At 38.7% G+C, this 22,410-nt stretch overlaps 2 protein-coding genes across 3 annotated transcripts in view; both read right to left on the bottom strand.

Moving 5' to 3' along the window:
* Nucleotides 1-13,050, bottom strand: part of LOC122535758 (basic proline-rich protein) — a 14,739-nt gene extending 1,689 nt beyond the window's left edge. The window contains exons 1-5 of one of the 2 annotated variants that reach the window (XM_043667554.1): nt 12,841-13,050; nt 2,124-2,266; nt 1,862-1,993; nt 1,642-1,728; nt 15-1,542 (exon numbers count right to left, since the gene is read on the bottom strand). In XM_043667554.1, the coding sequence (XP_043523489.1) occupies nt 15-1,542; nt 1,642-1,728; nt 1,862-1,993; nt 2,124-2,266; nt 12,841-13,035 (2,085 nt within the window). In that variant the 5' untranslated portion in view covers nt 13,036-13,050. The remainder of the gene's footprint in view (nt 1-14; nt 1,543-1,641; nt 1,729-1,861; nt 1,994-2,123; nt 2,267-12,840) is intronic. The other variant, XM_043667564.1, reaches the window with a different exon arrangement.
* A 7,544-nt stretch (nt 13,051-20,594) lies between these two features.
* LOC122535509 (shematrin-like protein 1) lies at nt 20,595-22,160 on the bottom strand. The gene is made up of 3 exons (XM_043667109.1): nt 22,005-22,160; nt 21,212-21,356; nt 20,595-20,935 (listed from the first exon to the last, which is right to left on the bottom strand). Exons 1-3 carry the CDS (start codon nt 22,020-22,022, stop codon nt 20,883-20,885), a joined length of 216 nt encoding a protein of 71 aa, XP_043523044.1. The 5' UTR covers nt 22,023-22,160; the 3' UTR covers nt 20,595-20,882.
* Nucleotides 22,161-22,410: the final 250 nt, after the last annotated feature.

Genomic DNA, 22,410 nt, shown 5'->3' with positions numbered 1-22,410 from the left:
GGAGGTACGTATGGTGGTGGAGTTGGCGGTCTTGGTGGTTGTGGAGCCGGAGGTACGTATGGTGGTGGAGTTGGCGGTCTTGGTGGTTGTGGAGCCGGAGGTACATACGGTGGTGGAGTTGGCGGTCTTGGTGGCTGAGGAGGAGACGGAGGTACATAGGGTGGTGGAGTTGGCGGTCTTGGTGGTTGAGGAGGAGATGGAGGTACATAGGGTGGTGGAGTTGGAGGTCTAGGTGGTTGTGGAGGAGACGGAGGTAAATATGGTGGTGGAGTTGGAGGTCTAGGTGGAGGAGTTGGAGGTACATAGGGTGGTGGAGTTGGAGGCCTAGGTGGAGGAGTTGGAGGTACATACGGCGGTGGTGATGGAGTTCTCGGTGGCTGTGGAGGAGGTGGTGGTACATATGGTGGTGGTGTTGGTGGTCGTGGTGGAGGTGGGGGTCTAGGTATTGGAGGTGCTGGGGTTTTTGGTGGTGGGGGTAAATACCCTGGTGGAGAAGGTGGAAAATGTGGCCCAGGTAGAGGTTGAGGTGACGTTCTTGGAGGCTGGGGCGGGGCGGGTGGCCTTGGAGTTTGAGGTGGTTGAGGAGGCAGAGGTGGTGGTCGTGCTGGAGTCCTTGGTGGTGGTGATGGAGGTCTTGGAGTCGGTGGTTGTGGTGGCGAAGGCGGTAAATATGGTGTCACCGGTGGTCCCGGTGGTGAAGGTGGTCTTGGAGTTTGTGGAGGTAAAGGTGGTAGCGGTGTTCTCGGCGGTTGTGGTGAGGGAGGTAAATACGGTGTTGATGGTCCAGGTGGTGGTGTTGGTCTTGACGGTGGAGGAGGTGGATGTGTAAATGGTGGTGATGGTGTTGGATAAGAATAACCAGTTGATGGCGGTCGTGCTGGTTGCGCAGTATATGGAGGTCTATACGGTGGTGGAGTAGGAGGTCTTGGTGTCTGTGGTGGAGAAGGTGGTGGTCCATATGGTGGCGGGGTAGGAGGTCTTGGTGGAGGAGACGGAGGCTCATACGGTGGTCTTTGTGGAGGTGTTGGAGGTCCATAGGGAGGTGGCGTAGGAGGTCTTGGTGTTTGTGGAGGAGATGGAGGTCGATATGGTGGTAGAGTATGAGGTCTTGATGTTTGTGGAGGAGATGGAGGTCCATATGGTGGCGGAGTAGGAGGTCTCGGTGGAGGAGATGGAGGCTCATACGGTGGTCTAGATGGAGGAGAAGGAGGTTCATATGGTGGTCTTGGTGGAGAAGTTGGAGGTCCATATGATGGCGGAGTATGAGGTCTTGGTGGTGGAGATGGAGGCTCATACGGTGGTCTTTGTGGAGAAGTTGGAGGTGCATATGGCGGTGGAGTAGGAGGTCTTGGTGTTTGCGGAGAAGACGGAGGCCGATATGGTGGTGGCGTAGGAGGTCTTGGTGTCTGTGGCGGAGACGGTGGCCCATATGGTGGCGGCGGTGGAGTCCTTGGTGGCTGCGGAGATGGAGGTGGTCGATAAGGTGGCAGCGTAAGTGGCTTTTCAGGTACTTGATAGTCATATCCTGGAGAAGGCCTTGGCCTGAAAATATATTTATATGTTATGATTTTAAGTACATTTTCGTCTAATGACATCAAGTATTTCACAATTTTGTATATTCAAGATTTAACCAATACTCACTGCGTTGGCCGAGGTGTAAATCCCGGTGTTGTTCTAGGGCGATCAGTGCTTGGTGGAACATAAGATACTGTCTGAGTTACTGTTGGTCTGTAAGTTGTTTTACAGTTGTATTAGTGATCATATTACCTATATTATAATAATCTAAATTTACATATGTGATAATCAATGTCACGACATCGACAATCGTACGTTTGAAGTTTAATTTTTGATCAATCCTTACCGTGGTGGAGTTTGATAAGAATAAGGCGGTGTACGTGGTGTTGTAAATGTCGGAGGTGTTGAATATGAATATGATGTAGGACGTGATGTGCTTGGTGTCCTGTATGGTATTGGCGATGTTACTGTCGGTGTTCTAGACGCAGAAAAATATTTGTACAATTGATGAGACTGTAATCAGTGCATTAAATTCATTCCTGCTTGTTATAATTATGTTAATGGATCTACAATTAATTTTACACAAAATCAATGTAATCAATTCTTACTGTGTTGGTAACGTGAATATCACATCTGGTTGCGGATATACATAGCCTCCGTTGCTTGCTATCGCTCTTTTGCTCTTCTCACTCGATGCTTGCGCATGGTGTGTGGAGAGCACTGCCACTATTGTGGCAATCCACAGGATTCGCTGGATTAGAAAATACAAATTATTAATACCAGCCATAGAAACCAAACCACTTTACACCTACACGTATGTATATTCATTCTCATTCGGATATATCAGTGATAATGATCTCAATTATTAAACTGAATAAAACGTATATGTATGGATATCGAAATATGTGTATTTGTCACCATGCAATTGGTTATAATATGTTGAAAACCGTCTTCGTGGGATTATCTCACGCCTCACCGAAGAATCTCTTACATAATTTTGTCTCGATTACGATGTACCATGTGCGTACCGGTAATCGTGAAAGGTTCGTTCGTATGAAATGCAGCGCACAGTGCGCCATCGATCATCACTTTATCTTCAAAATTGTCATTTTCAATTTTCAATATCCAATTGCCGCTGTGATTAATGTTTTCTAATCCTAATATTTTCTACATCTCGATATCATCGCATCATAAACCTCACACATATATCCAATTTCACCATTTTAACTCGCGTCGCGACTTTTATCGCCTTTCTGTAATAACAAATATTTGTCCGTTACATCCGATACACTCTACATTCCGCGAGAAAAATATGCTCATTCGAATGCGAGATTCTACATTGTCGAAGAGCATTCGTATCCTGTACGTATGTATACATCTTCTCAACGAACTATCGGATGTCTCAAATTAAACAGACCATAATGACGCACTCGTGATTACGTTTCGTTAAGGAGCGTGATAAATCAGACGGAGCTGATGGAAATCTCGTTACCCAGAAATTAAAACCGCCTTATCTCGTTTGCCACATCTTAAACGAGGCAGCGAATGATGGTTCTGGCTCGAAGAAGCGTCCAGTGACCTTTAGATGTATAATTTATATAGGAGGAGATCGCGCGGGCTATGGGGGAGGGATTCTCCTCTAGTGTCTCTCCGCCAGTATGTGAAAGGCTCTTCTGACGTATAAGTGGTGTCACGACTGTTGGATTTGCGGAACAACCGATACAGATCACAAGGTTACCGTTTTCTTGAGAAATTTTGAGATCTCACGCTTTCGTTTCAGCTGCTTTCAGCTGGCGCTAATGAACAAGTCCTTGACTTCGCGAAGGATTTCGACGATGTCCCTGACAATCCGTAGGAGTGTAATTCATGCAAAGGAACGCGTTTGCTATTCATGATTATTCATAGGATTGACATATTTCGTGTCGATTACGTTGAAAAGAAGTCACATTTCCTTCCAAATTTTTGTAAATTTCTGAATTACCTTTGAACGTTTCTCGTTTCGACTTCATGGAACTTCTGTACAATGTGTTGTTACCACGTGAAAGAAGGAAATATTTATTGTAAAAAGTGAATTATATGTTTATATCGAATCACTCGTGTCAAAGATTTGGCCTAAAGAAGACAGTGATGCTTTATTACTGTATACTTGTTGAAATAATACCGCTAACATTTTAATTCATTACGTTCCATTAATTTGCATTATGCAACCTTCTTGATGCATAGCAGTTATTATATTTGGGACTAGCAAGAAGTTCTACACTTTGTAAGATGTCGGCGCGAATAGTTCAAACAATTACGCACATTTTAGCAGCCTCATTAACGTTTTATTTGCACCTAGAGAAAGTTGCAAATTGTATGGCCAGACGAATGTCTTCTTCTGAGTTCTAATGAGAAACCAATATGACAACAGCTTCCTATGGGTCGGCAGTTCGTGTGGCTCGAGGTGCAAAACTGTGTCGTAATAGCTAGAACTGGTTACAATTCCTTTTGATTGCTGCTTGGCTCGTCTTTCACGTAGATAAAATGACAGACACTTTTACGAATGCATTGCGCGCCATGCAGAAGTGACACATGATTACCGTGACTATATCGACAACATTTAAAATCAACTAAAAGTACTTGTTGCAAAAATGTATTGAATAAAAGATTAGTGCAGAATATGAATAATCATCTGAAACGTAAACCTAATTCTACCAAATATTGAAGCTTACCAATGTAATGAATAATGGACCGTCTGCAAAAAATTTTATTTTGTAACATTTATGTACATTCTTTTTGGATTTGTTCTAAACGTTGCTTCGAAATATTATCACCGACATAATTGATAATTGATAATTGTCATATCGCGTGTCAAACAAAATTTTATATTTCATTTCGCGTACATTTAGTAGTGGTTCAAGAAATCTCTACCTTTCGAATGTTTAAGAAATTTTTGCAGCTTCCGAGAAGATTCACTGTATTGAGTAATGGCATACCATGACATCATACAAGAAGCAACAGAAAATAATTTTTACTTCGGATTTTCTATTATCGAACACCTCGTTTATCATATACGACAATCAAATGATTTATCTTCGGTCGACTTGAATCGGATTGACAAGTCCCGTTCGATAAACGAACGGTTCGATCAAGCACAGTAGGCGCGTCTTGCGTAATAGCGCGTCTTTCGTATTAATAAAGTCCGAGCCAACGTCTTCGAGAATATGGCTTTCTAATTATCCTGCTTCGTGTGCTGTTAATGCGGCTGCTCATTAAACGAAGAAAGAAACACCTACGGCCTTTTTGTAACTCGCGAGACGTGCAACGAAAATAGCAATCGGGTAAAAGTAAAATTATTTTCACGAGAACGGAGGGGGATGGCAAGCGGATTTCTAAGTGGAACGAGCATAAATTCACTCTAATTAACGCGCGACGAATGCTCACGTATTATAGAGTGATTCTCGTTCTAATTTCGCGTGATACCTGGCCGTTTCTCAATTGTTCTGTAAATTAAACAGATGGATGTCTAGAATTGTTTATATATAACGAGATAATTATTCAGACCGTATAAAAATGAAAGTAAAAGCAGCGGGATGGTTGAAAGTTTCAAATGTCGATGAAAAGTAGTAACAATCATTATGTTGTTATCGTGTCATTGTACAGTTAGATGACGTCGACATTTCCTAAGTGTCTAATTTCACAACTAAACTAGTATACATAAACTGCCAATATTATAAGAATAAGAGATTGTCAATTATTAATTTTTAATATACAATGGAGATTAGCAGAATATTTCGTCTTAATATTTACACTTTGCTCTTTGAAATTGAAATTGATCGAAAGAATGGCCCGATTACAATCGTAAAGCATTTGATTATTTGTACTTATTAAATTGCAATTTTTATGAAAATTTTTGAAAACGTAGACTGTAGATAAAAAATGGTATTTAATGTGTTAAATATTATAAAGAACATTATACTTTGAAATTTCCCATAAGTTCGTAAAAATCTACAGTCTACTAATTATCAATAACTAAAAGAATAACGACGTAAAAATTCTTCTTGGTTCCCAAAGAATTTTATTAACATTTTCCATGAAAAATGAATCAAGTGGAATTTAAAAAGCAGGATGAAACACGTATAAATTTATAAGAAAATCGTATAATTCATTAAACAATAATAAAATCTTAATATTTCAATAAACGTGCTCTCAGAAAAGTTCCGACAGCCTTTCTAAAAATTGTCTAAAAATATAGTGTGGTTACCTTGATATCTCAAAAGCGAATCAACGAAAGAATGAATCCAACTCGTGAGCACGACTATGCTTTTCGTGAATGTGCAAGCCGATCGATCGACGATACCACGTCACGAATTTCTCGCGGCTCGTGCCGATGAATTAAACAGGGCAGACCACTGTCACGCGTCGCGATGCGCGAAAAGAACGCACGTCGTCGGAGAAAGTTTCCACGATGCACCGCGATGCTCGCTCCCCACTCACGTAATAACGCATGTAACCGTGGCAAAAAAAAAAAAAAAGCAGGAATGCAGCGAAAAGAATCGGAGAACGATGAACACGGCAAAAGATTCGCGTACTTTTCCTAATTACCATAACAACGATCGAGTTCCGTTCCATTCCGGGCTGAGCAAAAAATCGTCGGCGTCTTGCTTTTTGTCGCGACAGCGTTTGTACAGGGAGACATAGCAAACGGCATTCTACGACGTGATTTTATCGTACAACGACCCCGTCGAGTAAAAATCAGTGAAAATATTTCCTTTCTATCGCGGGGACAATGTAACGTTTCTATCTTTTGCATTTCAAGGAAACCGTTGTTTGTTTTCTTGAGAATAATAAACTTTCCCCCTTTTCATCTTTTACTGCGAAGTGTTTCATTCGAAGAACAATACGGATTTTTATACGGGTGTCACTCTGCGAAGTTCACTAGAAAGGAATATTGTAATATGAAAATGGAGAAATCAGCTCGGTGAAACAATTGATAGTAAGTTTCATAGAAACCAAAGATATAAATATTAACGCTAGAACTACCAAGGACTAAAGAATTTTCATCAGAGATATTAAAGTGAAAAAAATAGAAATACACTAAGTAAAAATACACTATTTTGCATCTTAAATATATATATATATAATATATTTTATATATATAAAATAAAAAAATAAAAATATTAAAAAAATATTAATTATATATATAAAAAAAATAAAAATACACTATTTTGCATCTTAAATATATAAATAATATTTAAAAAATATATATTTTGACCACTTCGATAGTTCTAGTGTTAAACATTATGACGAGAAATATTTTTGAGATTTATGAAAGGAATAAATAAATATTCAACAGCAGAACACTAAAATCGAATAAATGAACAATTTTGATAACTTAATAGTATCAACTTCTCCTCGTAAAGTGGAAAAATGTTTCGACTAAACGTTAAATACATTTTGAGTAAACGATCTTCGCCTTCGCTCGACGTTTCCAATTGAACTAACGAACAAAACTCGTCAAACATTTAACACACAAGTTAACAAGTGTCGTCTTGTTCACCGTTCAAACGATATCGTTGTTCTAGCTAAAGTTCAGTGACGCAACCGAAGGAACGTGTACACGTTATGTCCCACGAGTCTCATCCGCGCTGGTCACGAATCACCGAACCGACCGAGCTACCCGTGGATCCTTTTCGGGAAAAGGTTGAAGGTTTCGTGAACGAGCGTTATAACTATTACGTAAACGAAGTTATAACTCGGTGCCTGGATCTCGTCTGGCACGGTAAACGAGAAAAAGAAAGGTAGAAAGAAAAGGAGCGAAAACTGCGGAAAGGACTGGCGAAGAGAAAGAACGAATAAGAGGAGAAAGAAAGAAAAAAAAATGGCCGACGATTTATTATTACTTATCGTTCGTAAATGGAAGAGCGGGAATCATCGTGAAATTTATTGGCCAATTTGGTCAAGCCATGGCCAGTCGTTACGCAATCGGGACGCGATGATCTCGTGTCCGATCGATCGACGCGAAAATGATTATTCACGACCCGTTGAATCCTACGGACGATCCTCTCGTTGACGATTCGAAATTAATTTTATCGTCGTCTATTACGTAAAAACCTCTTAGTGACGCTGGAGTGCTTGTTTAATTGATGTCTTCTTGGTATATATCGAAGACGAAGCCGTTGAAGAATTTTGTTGTTAAAGAAACTCTGTTTTAATCAAAAAAGTTCGGCTGAAAAGTCCTTTACGATTAAATTACGCTACAAGAGCTAATTAAATGTGTCGTTGGCAAAGATATGAACAAACTTGAAGTTGATGTTTTATTTTCGTGTATTCGTTGTACATTTCACATGTACGTTGCAAAACCTTCACAGTTATCCACGACATTCCGTTAGGAATTTCCAAAGAGTATATTATAATCTTTATCGACATCGCGTTAACGTTTATTTTTATCGCGACAGTTGCAACGAAAATCGAAGATCCTCCCTCCGGCGATGTATGTACTCATACTTAACGAATTTAATACTCAGACGTGTAATAATTTATCGCTTGAACTTTCCAATCGTAAATTTTGTAACAAAATTACGATGAAGTGACATAACACGGAGAAGATTTCATTTTTTCGGAGCGAGTGAAAAATGAATAACTTTTAGGGGGGATGAGCAATTCTTTCATTTTTAATTAAGCGACAATAAGAAAATGGTAAATTATGTAAATGTCATGGAAATAATTAATTTCATACGAAATATAGTAAGATACTATAAAGCTTCTTGTACAGATATTACAATATTATAGAAACAGACCATGACAATTGTTGTGAATTGAACTGCGTGTTTGAAAAAGATGAAAGCTAGAAAATGATGTCTTACCACCTGTTTCCCCTTTTAAATCTGTAAAATTGGTAAATACCAAGATAACGTGCAAGCGATAAACGACGCAAGTGTCAAAATTAGCAGACACGGGGATCTTCGTTTTCTAACGCTCACGTCATTTACCATTTCTACTCAGCGTTGAAGTCCCACGTGCCGTAGAATTTCAATAAATCATCTTCACATTTCTATATTCGAGTTAATGACCAATTTCTCTGACAATACCAACTCCCGATATCAACGGCATCATCACAGTTAACGACCAACAATAAGTCGAGCGTGCGATCGATTGATCCCGCCGAGCAAAATCCAGCAGCCACCTCTGGCGAGGCCTCTAATTGAAATCTCTCGGAGATGATGCTCGAAGAAAAGCACGCGCGGAATTCAGACGCTAGACGGCCATCCTTTTCATCAAGGCTGTGTTACGGCATACGAAGGGAGTATAAACAGGTGGATACACGAAGACGTTAAACCTCAAACGCGAGAGTGTCGTCCAAGTACACAAGGGCGGGGCGATGGTACGACTCTCATTCAAGAAGATGAAAATTATTTACTACTGGATGTCAATTGCCATTTTCATTGATCACCGATTTTCATTGATCTTTGCCTCTGTTCTGTACTCCCATCTGTGATACTGATCGACTATCCCCTAGTATTTGAACGTGTTCTCGTTCACGAAAATTGGAAATAATTGTTTTTAAATTTGGTAGTTCGTACAAATAATCGAACGTACTCTCGTCGTGAAAACAGTTTTGGTACAGTTTCAATTGATAAATGTAGACTGACTAGCGAAAACTGTTGTAAAGTTTCAATTTTCATTGCTAAACATCATGTGGCAATTTTTTTATGAATATATATATATATATTATGAATTTATATATTTTTATGAAATATTATTATTTTATGAAATATATTTATATATTTTTATAAATATTAAATATTTTATGAATATATATATATATATATATATATATATATAGTACAAGTGAAATTTCAAAATATTTCAAAACAACATAGTGATATATATATTATATATATTATATATATTATATATATTATATATATCACATATGTTGTTTTGAAATATTTTGAAATTTCACTTATACTGTACGTTGAAACAAACCTGAAAATCTATTATATGATAAATAAGTCTTAGCGGGAAATTCTTTGAATTATTCCAACATTCATTAAAATTGTATCTTCTACTGGAGTGTGCCTGATAAAATTTCGAAACATCCAAGTACTCAAGCGCCTCACCTTCGCGAGCTAGTGTATTATCCCAGAACGGCAGGCTCTCAGGTTGGTTAACTCAATTGTACAGGGTATCATCGATCGTAAGTTGCATTTGCATTAAACTTGCGATATTAGTATTCAAAGGGATTGAAATTCAGGGCGAGAACTTGCGGAAACAGGGGGACTGGAAACCTCTGTAGCCGTGGGAGCGGAATATGCAACCACGATTCACTGACGCAATAGTCAGCCGGATAAGAAGTACAAACAAACAGTTGAAACGGACAATGAGTGCAAAAAAATTGTTCCCTGGGAGCAAATTGTCGGCCCTGCGGAAGATCACTAGTTGCCAGCGAGGCATTGTTTGTTCCTCATCGATTATAAATGCCAGCTTCGACAGATTGGTCGTCGACGATCGATCCCTCGACTGTATAAACCACGGTCATCGCGAGATCGAGTGCCGAGGATGCAAGAAATCTGTCAAACCGTATAGAATAATGGAAGACCACGTAACGCCCGATGAAACGTTTTCTGACTAAATCATGCTGGTTCGACGCCAGCTGTCAGAGGCAAGTGGCGCGATTAATTCATCACTTGGAACGTCATAGAACGAACCGAGCGATTGCCAAACGAATAATTAATCAATTTTCGTAATTGTTCGTAACCCTTGTGGCAATCGTGACCGTTTTATGCGCCATCTTGACGATGCAGATCTTGGAATGATTGATCGCCGAATGAATTCACAGCCATTTCGAAATGGCGATCGAACTACGGATCTAGAGATCTGCGATTGGAAATCCAGCGAATATTAATCATTCGGCTGTTTATGAAAACTATATATATATCTGGCGAGTTTCGTTGAAAGAATGGAATTTGGAAAGTGGACTCGTCGATTAAAAATAACAGTGGCCACTGCACTTTGGATATATTTCGTTTCATGCGCGTATCACGTGCTAAATATCGAAGCTGAAAATTCTAGTATCTTCCCTCGCATTCCGATACGTCATTCACTTTCTTGGTTTATTAGCCTGTTAACACTCCTCGAGTGTTACACGAGAGACGTTTTTACGATCAGTTTTACGCTCCGTTGCTACACGCTGCTAGTCCAGTAAACATATTTTTGCAAACTATCATATTTTCACTATAGATCTGCGGCAAATAGTTTCCAAGCTGTTACAGCGGGAAGCTATACTTGTGAAGTTCACAAGAGACTTTGAAATTGCGAAATAAGCGTCGTGATCGTGTGATATTGTGAAACAGGTTGCAACCTGGTTAAAACAGTCCTTCGTTATGGTTCACCGTATTGGAAGAATTTTCTCACAGAAAATATTATCTTCCACCGGTTTGCAGATGATTAATAAATGACGATGGATGAAGATTTCCACGATTTTGTTGCGTTGCGGAGAAAGAAAAATGCCACGTAAAGAGAAATCGCGTTTCCACGTAAGGCAGGCGTTAATTGGGAAAATGTGTGGTTATGTAACAGGCGAAGAACTCATGATGTGTATTGATCTTTTACCCAGATTGATCCCAGCAACTCCTACGATCCGAGTGGGCACGTTGCATCGTGACATCATCGAGCTAGAAACCTGTACTGGTGGTAATCTTTTCAGTGGACGAGCGAAATTCAATTGATCCGTCATTCCTCGGGATAACGAATGCCTAACTCAACGACACGTGCGACTATTTCACGACTTTTCACGCTTTCAACGATCCACTCAACTTTTCGCTTTTCCCAAAAATCGCGCAAAAAGAAAGGCGCCAACAGGCAATTAAAAGATGGATTCTCTCCGTCTGACTGAAATTCTTGGGCAACCGTGTTACATCTGCGTACACAGTTACGAACCTGAAACCGTGATTTAACATCGAATCGAAGAGGATGCCGTAGAAAGAAATTACATCATCGAGGCGATGAAACTTTCAGTGATGCACGAATCGAATATTTCGATGGCACGTTCTTTTTCTCTCTCTTTCTCTCTCTTTCTTTTTACGGCAACGAATGACGTTGACCTTTAGCGACTAAAAATTTCTACATTACGTGATTGGTAGGATAACCTAAACGCACCGTGACACTGTTATAATCGATTTGAATAATCATCAGCTCGAAGAAAAGTACAATTCGAACGTATTTAATATTTTCATCTTTTATATCTTTCGTCGTGAAATTTTTTAATTCGTAAAATATTTTTCCCCTTATTCAAAATTCCGAGCATTAAGGAATTGAATCACAACGCGTGAATAAACATTTTGAAATTCGATTTTTGAATAAAAATTTTCTAATAGTTACGCTATTTTTATTGGAAATCTTAAAGCTGTAAATTTTATTTGTTTCAAGAAACTTTGTCTGAAGATTCCTGGTCACGCGTCGTAATTCTTTCGAAAACAATTCTTTTTTCTGCGTGTGTGACGACGTTATCAACCACGTTCGATGATCGAGACCAACGACTGGGAAACGGTGACACCAGAAAGGAGGATTTCAAGTTAAGGAACAATGATAACCTTTGATATTTCGCGCGCTAACAGCTGTCTGACGTTTGCATCTCGCTATTAATTCTTGCGAGGCTGTGGATACGGCCGTGCGTGTAAATACCAAGCGGTAAGCTCGCCACTCAGTGGAAGCTGTGTCTTTTGCAGAAACGAAAGTGAAGTCGCGGAACAATTCGAAAATCTCCACGATGGAAATTGTCCTTTGAAAAACACGCTCGCGACGCCGAGTGGCCCATTTTCGCTTCGAGTAAAAATCTCTCTTTCTGCGAGAGAAGATTGCCTCATCGAGATGAGCAACGATTCCTTTTTGGCTGCCAAAAATGGCTTGGTCACAAGGAGAAATCTCTAGACAGGACGAACTTTCTATGGGACAACTAATAATTCGTCGATACGTGCAAGGAATACGTAGAACTTCAATGCAACTGTTCGAGAAAAATCGGATCGCTAAAAATCGTCAATTTCTCCAGAACACAGGCATCTAGGCGAACACACGAAGAATATTTCCTATGTATATTTCACCCTTCGTTCGAACGCACCAACAATCATCGCGAAACCTTTCTCGAAAAGGGAACACTTTCACCACAGATCCTACATACGCGAATATTTCCCGAAATATAATCTTTCCAATCGTATCCGCACACAATCGTACGCGATCCACCGTTATCGCGCCAACGTCCCACCCTCTCTGAATCCATCTCGTCGTCGATCGTTTGTCAACCCCCACATTAAGCGTCACTTTGATCGGTCGTCGCACTTTACTTACCATCCTCCGTGGTCGCGATCTAGTTATTTCTACTTTTTTTTTTTTTGGTCTTTTCCGGCCTCTGTGAACCGAAAAACTTTGGTCACCCGTGGGTAATGACGTGGGACGGACACTCAACACGGACACATGTCTCGCGGGTGCGCTTGGTGGTCCCGAGAGAGGTGACTTCTTCGTCTCGGGGAACGTGGAGAGCATTTATAGGATTCACCCGATTGGCTGGTGGGGGTAAAACGTTCGGTCCATGCGATTATTGCGAACCGTCCGTCCACCGGCGAGGATGCTGTAACTCTTCGTCTTCGTTCGTTGCGAGACGAGGTGAACAAGTGCGGAGAAGAAAGAGAGAAAGAAAGAGCAAGCCGGCCGGCGGCTAGAGTGAATGAAACGCGCTTTGGGGAGGAACGGAGAGAGGAAAAGAGACAGAGAAGGAGAAAGTGAGAGTGGTTGGCTAGCAAGAAGGACGAGACGATGTACAACACCGTCTGAAAAGGTCCGACGTGTCGCGTTCGACGATCCTCTTCGGACGTCTATACCGCGAACGCCGACACCGAAGGACGTTCGTCCTGAACACGTTCGCCGTTCTTCGCCGCGACAATGGTCACGCTTCTACGTCGAAGAAGGAGGAAACGATCGGAACGATTCGACCCTGTGTGGTACCCTTTGTCATGCACGCGTGCATGATTAAAGGGTGATCGATCGCCGCGATCACGAACGACGTAACACCTTTGTTCTGATTACGCGATGAGGTAATTTCACTCCCGCTTCGGCTCACGATCGAAGGACATTCACGTTCGTTCGTTACATCTCGCTAATGCGGCGAGATTATACGACACTCGTCCGTTAAAATGAAATTTATCATTCGACAGAGGCGGATCGAGATACTTGAGTTCCAAAGTGTCACGATCCACAGCTTTTGATCGATTGTTTGAAACTGAGTAATGGGACAACGCGTTCGCGTTTGATTATATTATATTGAAACACAGTCGAGACTGTCGTTATTCTGACCGCCGAGACATTCTTCGATCGTTTCTATCCCGAACATCTCGTCGAAATTTCATCGATCAGTGACATTTGATGTGAAAATGTCACTTGTCATACTTGATCGTACTTGGATTCTTCTAGTCCTTTTTTTGACGAGAAAAATTCGAGATACAATCTCGATAAAAATGCCCGTCGAAAGTAGCATCACGTAATTCACCATCTAAAAAGCTGCGTCTTCGGGAGCTCGTCTGTCGCCCAATTATTCATCGGTTACTTCCACGCAGATGGGTAACAGAATACCCATCGTCGCGTAATATTATTTCTGAATAATTGAGCGTAATTAAGTTATCTCATGAGAAGAATGTTAGACTCTTGTTCTCGTGCCGAGTGCTACCACAATTATGTCGTAATCAATTCTTTCCTCGTTCGATATCTGCGATCTTGGAATTAGAATAAGAATTATTAACAATCGGTCTAACGTCAGGCGCTAAATAGAAACTGACAACACGCCGCTGAATGGATGATGATGAATATTTTTGAAAGAAAAGAAGACGAAGGTACATGAAAGTTACTGCGTTTACTTTCTCCGGCAACTTGTTATTTAGACGCATCATGTCTGGCAAGGTATCGGTTGGAATTCCACGAAAATAGTATATGTAAAGTAGACGATTACGGGAAAATCTGCTTTTACGCAAGATTTCGCTCGGTATCACTCGGTCATCGGCAAGATTCGTCTAAGTAGATTCTCATGCAGGTGAAGAACGTCGGACACAATGATGCTCGACGATCGGCCGTAATCATACCGAACGTTACGTGAGTTCACCGTGGTTCGCCTAGTGATTCGTGTGCTATATATATATATGTATTTACACCTGAGTCGCTTACCGATGTCGCCACTCCGTGCTGTTACCGTAACAAAGACGTTCGTCCGACAAATAATAGAATAAGCGCTCGAAAAACCGACTAATTGGACGTAACTGCATCTGATAGCTCTAAGTCATTCTAATTGTGTGAAACGCGATCTTACTCAACCGAAGCCGCTCCGAACGAATGTTAATTACCTGCATGCGAGGCAACTAGTTTCTTCCGATTTTCCCTTCTTTCAATCTATCTCGATTAAAATACTTTTATTTACCAAAATAAAGTTTCTTTTTCTTTGAATCGTACTTGTGGATTTTATTAACGAGAGAAACTGAGATACATACTTCTTTTCCTTTCGATTGCGTGAGAAATTCGCGAGTAAGCGAGCCAACGTGAATTTATACGCGAAATGAACGCCACTTCAGATTCGCCTATGCAGTTTCTATTGAGCATCCAAGTCCGACACTATCCACGTAATGACCGACTATGAAGCGCGCTACGTGAAAGATTCTCCTCGATGAAGCCTTGAAAGAATCTGAAAATACGAGTCACTTCGCTCGATAGATGGTAACGATTGAACGAAACGATTTAATTATAGTTCAATAATCCATCTAACGCTCGTTGACTAATCGAAGTTCGCGCCAGCCATTATTTCGACCTTTTATATTATTTGCCGCAGCGCGATCGTCGATCGATCAATTCTCGATTCTTCAACAAAAGACTTATCAAAGTGATCATAATTTTTCATGGAAACTTTACAAATGTACGAATGTTCGAAATTATTTCACATTTGTCAGATTGATTTTAAATAATTTTTAAATAAAAGTAAATAAAAGCGTTCAATCAATGATAATATAGAATGTAGAAGTTGAAATGATGTAATGAATTCTCATATATTCACACGTTATGGAAACTGTTGAAATGGAGAAAGATTCTCTTCATCGGATCTTTCATAACGATACATCTTCAGTTTCAATATCTATTCTCGCGTTTCCATCGAAGATTCGTTCCAGGCTTCAATTTCGTGACTTCATTTCTCTCTTCAACTTGCAACGGTTAACTGAACTTTACGATAAATTACTAACAACAACGGTAATCTCTCTAAACGTTTTCACTGTTATTAACCATATTTCTTCGAAGTTGCGTCAAACTTGTTGCACAAATGGCCGGCGAATTCCCACGATTATAACAATGAAGAATTAGAACACGGGGCCACGCGTAGTTTAAGTAGTACAAACCGACTTTGAGCCCTCTTGGCTCTTATTATCGTTATTACTCTGTTATAATCGTCCTTTCGAATTATCTCTCGGAAAGGAATTAGATTGTGCGCTAAAGAAATTAAATACACAGACGAGCAATAGTTAAACAATAGTAAACAGCTTCCTCTTTACGTACGAGGACACACTAGCGAGAAATTAAGAGAATTTGAGAAATTGTAATAATTATCGCATGAATGAAGTTTCTTCTTCCATATAGAACTATCCTTTCTCTCTTAGTATTTAGTTTTCAACTGAATGAAGGAGCTACGTCGACCATAGGAAAGGTCGTAATCACGAAGGTTCGTTCGACCTTCGATCTTTTTCTTATTTCAGATAAAATCGTCGCACAGACAAGAGTGATATTTCCATTGCTGGTCCAGTGAAGATGAATTAATTGCTTGGCTTTAAGATTACGGCGAATCGTGCATTATGGTTCTCTTTTCAGGCGAAAGTGTGTGACTTTTTTTTTCAAGCTGAAGACTGTGACTCTGGGTTTCTCTGTTATACGGTGCCTAATTTATAAATCCACTTCTTTTCTTTGCCGTGACTTAACTGTGTCCGAGTAGAACATGATTTATAGCGTGTCTATATGATAAAGAGGAGAATTCTCGAAAGAATTTCTTTCTTATACGCGCCACGCAATCTGCGAAAACGATTAATATGGAATTACCTATTTATTAATCGCCGATCTCACGGCAAAGAAGATTAGAATTCAAGCGTGAAAAGAGCGTGAAGCAATAAAATGGAATTTAGTTGGATTGGCAAAGATAGTAATTGCTATATATTTAGATAATGGACGGTGAAAATGAATTAATGATTAATTGCACCTGCACTATGTTGAATTTACTATATAATTGGATCGATACGATATATGATTCAGTAGCAACGAATGTATTTCAAAGTATTTTATAAATTTCCAGCACGATGCTAATTTTCAAAGCAAACGTTTACATCGAACATTTACGAACAACCTGTATCTTCTTATTGCAAGAATTTAGTGTATCACTGAGCACGCGTGATGAGGCCTGAATAGATCAAGACTGAAACCTGACGTGTTGTAATTAATTACAGTCGATTTCACAAGATTCATACAATTACATAAAATGAAATGATCGCGTAATATTCTTCTCCGTTTTTATTTACCATCCTCGTTTTCTTTTTTCTTTTCGAGACGTATAATCTTAAATTTGTTAATCCCTGTTAGATTTTTTTTTTATATCATCTTCTTTGAGTCCCGTCCGAATAAAAGTTAGTAACTTCAACTTTGGCATTTAAGGTATATAGTAAAAGTTTTGAAGAGGCTCACCTCGAAAACGACACCTCATTAAAATTTCACGGATCCAAAAGATCGTAAATTCCCAGGTTTTTTGCTGATATATATATAAATATACATTTCTTGTTTAACGATCAATTTTTTCGATACACAACAGATAGTTCTGTAGGCTACTTTAGGTAAGGACAAATACGATATTATTTTGTTATTTTAAAATGATAATATGGACAAAAATAAATGAAGGATCCACGAGAGAAAGGAGGAATATCAAATTTTAGCATTTCTCGGGAAAATTTATTTCTTCAATTTATAAAATTCAGAAGGCTTTCATTTCCAATGTGATATAACAAATGATAAGAGGCACAAGATAAAGATTTGACATTCCCTTCTTTTCCTGCGGATCTTTCGAATGTACATATATGGTTTCACGTGGGTTTCACGAGGAAGTAAATTGTTACTAATAAAACGTTCTATACGTTAACGTTAAAATCACACTTGTAGAGATTACAGTTTGCACGCAGCGAAGTAAAAGTCTGGATGACCTGAAAAGTCGCGGCTGACCTCTACACCTGCACATACGGATCATCCACCGTAGATGAAGATGCATTCTCTCTCTTAATCGCGACGATGTTGCCCAATTAAGCAACGAATACGTGTAGAAACCTGAATTCAGCAACATTTTCAATACTAAGTGACTCTCTCAAAATGTCTTTCAACACTGTGATCAAACATTTCCCCAGTATCACTGTTTGAGATTCCCCTATCAAAAAGTTACTAAATAAGATTCAACATTCTCGAGAAAATTTCAAATTTCATAAATTGATTGATGGTATGATCGATGACACGGAGATTCTTAGATAAGATACAGGGTCTAAGAGAAAATTTTGTAACTGGACATAGGCAACGACGTTTCGACAACTTTGGAGATGGTCAATGAGCCAATAAAAAATCCATGTTGTGCAATATTGTGTTCCTAACGATTTCTAAGCCACGAAAGTTAAGAGAACCGATTAGAATTAATAACCTTGGAGGCGTTCAAATCATAAAATATCGCCGAACAACGGTAGTTCTCTGATTTACGAATTTTTTTATTCTGTCTTAATTAATGAAAATAGTTTAAAAATTAACTGCGGTTTTTATGCGGGAGATAATTGAATGTAACATGCAAAAATGTATAAATATTCAAAATATGGTATCCATTGCGATATTTAATGGGCGAAACAGGTCTCTGTCAAAGTTTTATTCTTTCAACTGTATTCGTAGAAATATGAAAAAATGAATTTGCATAAATTTTCGTAATCTGTGTTTAAAATCATATTGGAAACTGTGACTAAAATTATATTGAAACATGAAAATGCAGAATTAATTCGTTTAATAAATCTATAAATCATCGTAGGTGTTTATTGAATGGTTGTCAAATGAATAATACTGTTATTATCGATAATTATGTCTGGATATCCGACCGGTCTCTTGGATCCAGTAGATTGAATATCTTAGTGACTAATCTGTACGACATAGTCCACTGGCTAGTTGTCCAATCGTTCGTTACAATAACATTATGCATTCTATTAAGCCCTGCAGACTCCATCGATTCTACGACATCGACCTTGTTTCATGCAAGTGTGCTGCAGTCAAGGCTAGAACTGACCATTGTTGAAGGCTAGAACTGATCAATTGATGAAGGTGTCAAAGCTTATGCTTAATAACAATAAAGAGTTTATCAATCCTTTCGTCTTAGTAGGTAATTATAATTTCATCTGAATTTTAATTTTATTTTTAATTCCAAATGAAATTGTATTTTTTCACGAAGATTAATATCTATTATTCAGATTCTTTTCTTTGGTGTTAGTAATTTTGATAACGTATTATTTAATTTATACAGTGTGAATCCAGCGATGCTTCTTCTCGAGTAACTTACAATGAAATTTTTTGTTGAAAGTCTCGAACATTCGTATAATCTTCTCTCTTAATATCTTCACTCGTCGTTTAATTAAACAAGTTTAATAATCGAGTGTTCATTGTCCTTTCCTTTGTCTCGAAAAGTTTCCTCGAACCACAAATTTCGAACACGCTGCGAGGATATTCCAAATATCTCGAGGACTTTCATAAATGAGATATTAGCTTTTCGAAGGTCGAAAGATATATGTGGATCCATCCATTCACTGGAGAAATTAGAAGGCCATGTATGTAGGCCACGCGACTAAAAATGTCCTTTACGACGTAACAATTAACTCGTCTTCGCCTGTCATTGATCTTCCTCGCAAGATAGTACGTCAGATCGTAATGAATTTAGCATTGAGCGTATTTACCCACGAAATTCTAACCTGCGCTATTGTATCGCTGCAAACATTATCTACACTGTGCGAATTAACCAAAAAGCAAAGCTATCTTGCGTGAGTAGTATTAGGTACTACTTGCTACTTTTACTGCTAAAATTAAAGTACAATTCCTCAGACGAAACATACTTGTTTATTTTCCTGATAAAATTAAAGTATAGCACTTTGACACTGGAATTATCAAGATGTTTAAAATTGACCAATTTATAATTTCTTTTAGAGATTTTTATAGATGTAAAGCAGTATATTGTTTAGAGATTTCAATGATCTTTCGTGAAATCTATAAATAAAAGCTTGTGAAACGAAAGTTGTTGTATTATAAAATTTCTTTTTCTCATTTTATGATTATCGATAGTTCTAATGCTAAAGGTGCCATCTGAAATTCATCAAACAAACTGTCTTGACGTTCAGTAACATCAAGAGAAACGTCAGAAATTGTGCACGTGACTATCGCATTAATCTCCAACTGCCAAGATAAAGATACCGATTAAAATTCGTGTCTCGTAAAATTCAATCATCTTCAATAACAACAATTTATTCTCTGATATCAGATTAACATTTCTCATTTTTTACGTCTGTCACATCCTCCGATGCATTTTCGTGATTCATGATCAGCCGTTAGCTTACGATTCGATATTATGAAACACCATGGAAAAGAGTACCTTGTGCTTGGTCATGCAATGAGTTTTAAGTTTATTGAGTATTTGTTGAATTTCGATACCTCATACTCATTATTTTCAATTCTTCGGAAATTGTTCAAAGAAATTTTTTCTTTTCCCAAGAAATTCCTTTTCATCCGAGTGATGTATTTTATTATACGCTCATTTTTAGAAACTCGCAAAATGCACCGTGAAAGATATTTATTGTAATTACGGATACTTTTATCCTTGTTAAATTTTATTTATCAAAAGAAAAAAAAGCACATTAAATGATATTTTCGTGAAACGATCAAATATGTAGCCTTGCAATATTATTCTCACTAAGAAACGTGCAATGAAAAAGGTTCGCATAAGTCTCGATGATAAGACATTTCAAACACACGACACATCTATTGAAATCTACATTTTATTTGCTCGATTTGCACAACATCTTTAACGACGATGAGAGCCAAAGGTTTGATCAAATAAAGCCCAAACCGGTTATTTGACAAACATCCTCATCGTTCGGCAATAACTAGGATTTCGAGAATATCAATAGAAAATAAATGCAGTTTGCGGTAAAGCTTTTCGAGTGAAGGGATTTACGACAATAAAATCGACGGATCTACGGTGGATAGATCGGTTTCAAGATATTTCTTCTTTGGGAATCGTGGTATCCAAACAGTCGTCTTTTCAATTAAAAATAACCATAGTGACCAAATCCGTGACCATAACCATAGTGGGGGTAGCCTAAAGGGAAAAGCAGATTAGGATCACAGGGTAACGTCGATGAATATTTTGTTTATTGTACGTCACTTAATTCGTGTGCAACGTCGATGAATATTTTGTCCGTTTCATTATGGCTCAATTGTTCAAGAAAACTCAAAAAAAACAAAGATGATCATGTTGGACGAAGATTTTCAAAAATTGAGAATGTAAAGTTCCATTTGAAACATACAAAAAATTCATTGACGTTGAAAGCACTTTCTTCGCGGTCCAAATTGTTCTCACATGCATGTTTCTTACCATAATGCCCGTAACCGTGTCCATACCCGTAGAACGGATACTTATAGCTATAAACGTAAGGATAATAGCCGCCGTAGTAGCCACCGAAATATCCTGGTTTCGCAGCGACGATGCCAATAATGACAGCCAGCAGCAGGACTGTGTACTAAAAAAAAAAAGAGGAACAGACAGCATCCTCAAAATGTGTGGTAAATGTCACGAAACTTCTACATATATATGCAGATATAGCGATCGATTCTACGAATTTTCTAACAAATTCCTTTGTACGCTCGTATATCTTTTCCACCCATCTGACACCTTCCTTCAAATTTATTATGTTGTCCAAGAATAATATCTTGAGAATTATTAAAAGTTTCCAATTAATGTATACGAATACTGAGAAATGACGTTCTTCGTTTTTAAATATTATTTGCGGCGGATATTACAGAAGGAAGGACGAATATTTTAAATGAAACCTGAATAAGAAATTTAAACGGAGCTGACAAAATATACTATCACGAGAGTAAATAAAAAATGAAATACCTAAACGTAGATATATGAAAATAAGAATAAATTCAATTGTAATTTATCGATAAGGGATGAAATTTCTTTACTTCTTTAATTTCTTTGCGACGTATCGTATTCAAAAGCCAAATTGATCAGCTGCATTTTTGAAAATTTCACAATTTCGATGCTGGAGTACGCACCGTTGGTGTATAATTCTCGAAAAAGACTTTACAATTCATTATCTCCAATGGAGTTTATTGGTTGAACTGCCGATCGACTCTCTCTGAGTCGAAATTTCTTTACTTACAAGTTTCAAGCAAGCCATTCTCCGTCAGCTGACACTGCCGTTAACTCCTCGAGGAATTGCACTAATTTTTCCGATCTGTCAGTAGTGTTCCACTGTTCGTCCAACGTTCGTCGCCGTTTCTTTTATAACAAAGGCGTGTTCCGCCACGGCCCCCAACGGGCAATATTCCCAGCCTTCGTATTGGCTTCCCTCTGTTAACACTAATAGCAAAGGCCAGCATTGTTACTCTGAGATTATGCGAATGCAACGCGTCATTATGAAAGAGAGACGATGCAGCAACGTTCGGCTTCGGGATGGTCAGCCGTGTGCACGCCCTGTGAACGGTGCCTTGACATCCAAATTTGCCGAAGAATCCATTGCTTTTCGTCTGAGAAACCCTCCATTATATTTCCCAATGTCTCTATAT

This window comes from Frieseomelitta varia, unplaced genomic scaffold, assembly GCF_011392965.1.
Source record: "Frieseomelitta varia isolate USP_RPSP 00005682 unplaced genomic scaffold, Fvar_1.2 scaffold_152, whole genome shotgun sequence".
NCBI lineage: Eukaryota > Metazoa > Arthropoda > Insecta > Hymenoptera > Apidae > Frieseomelitta > Frieseomelitta varia.
The sequence above is the reverse complement of the archived record's forward strand: the minus strand, read 5'-3'. Positions and strand labels throughout refer to the sequence as shown.

Excerpts from the sequence above, each read along its gene's own strand:
- LOC122535509 (XM_043667109.1), bottom strand. Across the intron at positions 20,936-21,211 it reads ACACGGTTACGGGCATTATG|GCTACCCCCACTATGGTTAT; the intron begins GTAAGAAACATG and ends TTTTCCCTTTAG.